The 1,854-nt window shown below is 60.7% G+C and overlaps 1 protein-coding gene across 1 annotated transcript in view; it reads right to left on the bottom strand.

Annotated features, from left to right (window-relative positions):
• Nucleotides 1-1,547, bottom strand: part of LOC104468240 (retinal homeobox protein Rx1) — a gene marked incomplete at its 3' end in the record, with an annotated part of 1,980 nt that extends 433 nt beyond the window's left edge. Inside the window, exon 1 of the mRNA XM_010082300.1 lies at nucleotides 1,305-1,547. Coding sequence (XP_010080602.1) covers nucleotides 1,305-1,547 — 243 coding nt within the window. The remainder of the gene's footprint in view (nucleotides 1-1,304) is intronic.
• Between the last annotated feature and the right edge of the window lie 307 nt (nucleotides 1,548-1,854).

The raw sequence follows: 1,854 nt of genomic DNA, 5'->3' as shown, positions 1-1,854 counted from the left end.
GTGTCCCCAGAGCCCCCAGCAGCAGGGGGCTGTCTGCCATGTGGTGCAAAGGGGGGGTACAGACTGTCTGCAGAGGGACTGCCTGCCATGGGCTGGGCACGGGCATCGTTGGACACTGGGCTGTACTGGTGCCAACCTGGTGTCCAAAGAACAGCAACGAAGCTGGTGACAGGTCTAGAGCACAAGATCTACAAGGAGCAGCTGAGGGAACTGGGGTTGTTTAGTGGGGAGAAGAGGAGGCTCAGGGGAGACCACAGTGATGGGGGGGTCGGTCTCTTCTGAGTAAGGACGGGACAAGAGGCAACGGCCTCAAGTTGCACCACGGCAGGTTTAGATTGGGTACCGGGAAAATTTCTTCATTGAAAAGGTTGTCAGGCACTGGAGCAGGCTGCCCAGGGGAGCGGGGAGTGCCTCCCTGGAGGCATTTAAACGATGTGTAGACATGGCACCTGGGGACATGGGTTCGTGGTGGGCTGGGCAGTGTTGGGTCAACGGTTGGACTCAACCATCTTCGTCTTTTCCAACCCAAATGATTCTGTGATTCTTTGAACCTGGTCATTGCTCAGAGAGCTCAGCAGAGGTATCCCTGCAGGCTGGACCCCCCCAGAAAGAGGATGGGGCTGAGGTCTGGGAAACCCAGTCCATTTTTAAGGGGATTACTGCTTCACTTGGCAGTGAGTTTGCCACTTCTTCAACCTCCAACTCCCCGACCCTTTCCCTTGCCCTGGTCTCGCCACACCAATCCCAGGAGCAGAGGGGAGCAGACCAGCGGGACCCCAGGCTGTTCCCCGGGCTGTACCTGCCCCCACAGAGCCCTCGCCTAGGGAGCGAGACCCCCCCAGCCCTGCTGACCCCCCCTGGAACCGCCCTGCTTTGACAAGCCTAAAACCCCCAAATCCATGAGGATGTTGTGCTTTCCCGGCCCTAAAGAACCGGAATTGGTCACCAGCAGCTGAGGACTGTCTGCTTTCCTGCAGGGGCAGCTGGAGGGATGGGAGCTGCCACCATCAGCACGGGAAAAAATCTCTAAAAGCCACGTCCCCGCCCAGACGGGCATGAGCTAAACTGGGACCTCATGGGGGAATGAGGCTCAGCCATTAAATCTCTTCTCAGGTTCTGTCATGAGAAGTTGGCTCTGTGGAGATGCTGCTCCTGTCTCAAGTAATGGGGAAACTGAGGCACGGAGCGAGGCAGCAGCAGTGGAGCTGGGAGCAGAGCAAAGCTGTCCAGCACTGGGGTGGTCCCTTCTGCCACTGCCCAGGGGACAGGTCTGGGGTGCCGGGGCCACCAGGTGTCCTCCCTACCTGCACGCGGACCTCCGGCAGGTTGACCTTCATGGCCAGCTCCTCGCGGCTGTAGACGTCGGGGTAGTGGGACTTCTCGAAGGCGCGCTCCAGCTCATGCAGCTGGTAGGTGGTGAAGGTGGTGCGGTTCCTCCGGTGCTTCTTCTTGGGCTGCTCCTCCTCAGTGGCGGCCGGCGGGGTGCCGTCGCTGTCCCCCAGCTTCTGCAGCTCGCCCAGGTCCCCCTCACACTTATTCAGGAACATGGTGGCACCTGCAAGGGGACCGCAGGGGTCAGCTGGGGTGCAGGGACGTCGGACCCCCCCATGCAACCTCTGGCCACGGATGGACGGACAAGTGGCTGGATGGACGGACGGATCGGAGGACAGGGCAGCCCCAGGAACATGTTATGCAAAGGTGTAATCTTTTCTGCCGCAGCGTGATCCCAGGGCCATGGTGTCCCAGGGGCTGACCGGGGGGTCCTGGGGACAGGAGCCCTGGGGACCCCGTCCTCGGCTCCATGGGGAGGTGTGGCCGGGCCAACGCACCCACCTGAACCTAGAAGCTGAACTT

The sequence above is a fragment of the Pterocles gutturalis genome, unplaced genomic scaffold (assembly GCF_000699245.1).
Source record: "Pterocles gutturalis isolate BGI_N339 unplaced genomic scaffold, ASM69924v1 scaffold24279, whole genome shotgun sequence".
NCBI classification, from domain to species: Eukaryota; Metazoa; Chordata; class Aves; order Pterocliformes; family Pteroclidae; genus Pterocles; species Pterocles gutturalis.
Note: the sequence above shows the minus strand (reverse complement) of the source record. Positions and strands in the feature narration are given on the sequence as shown.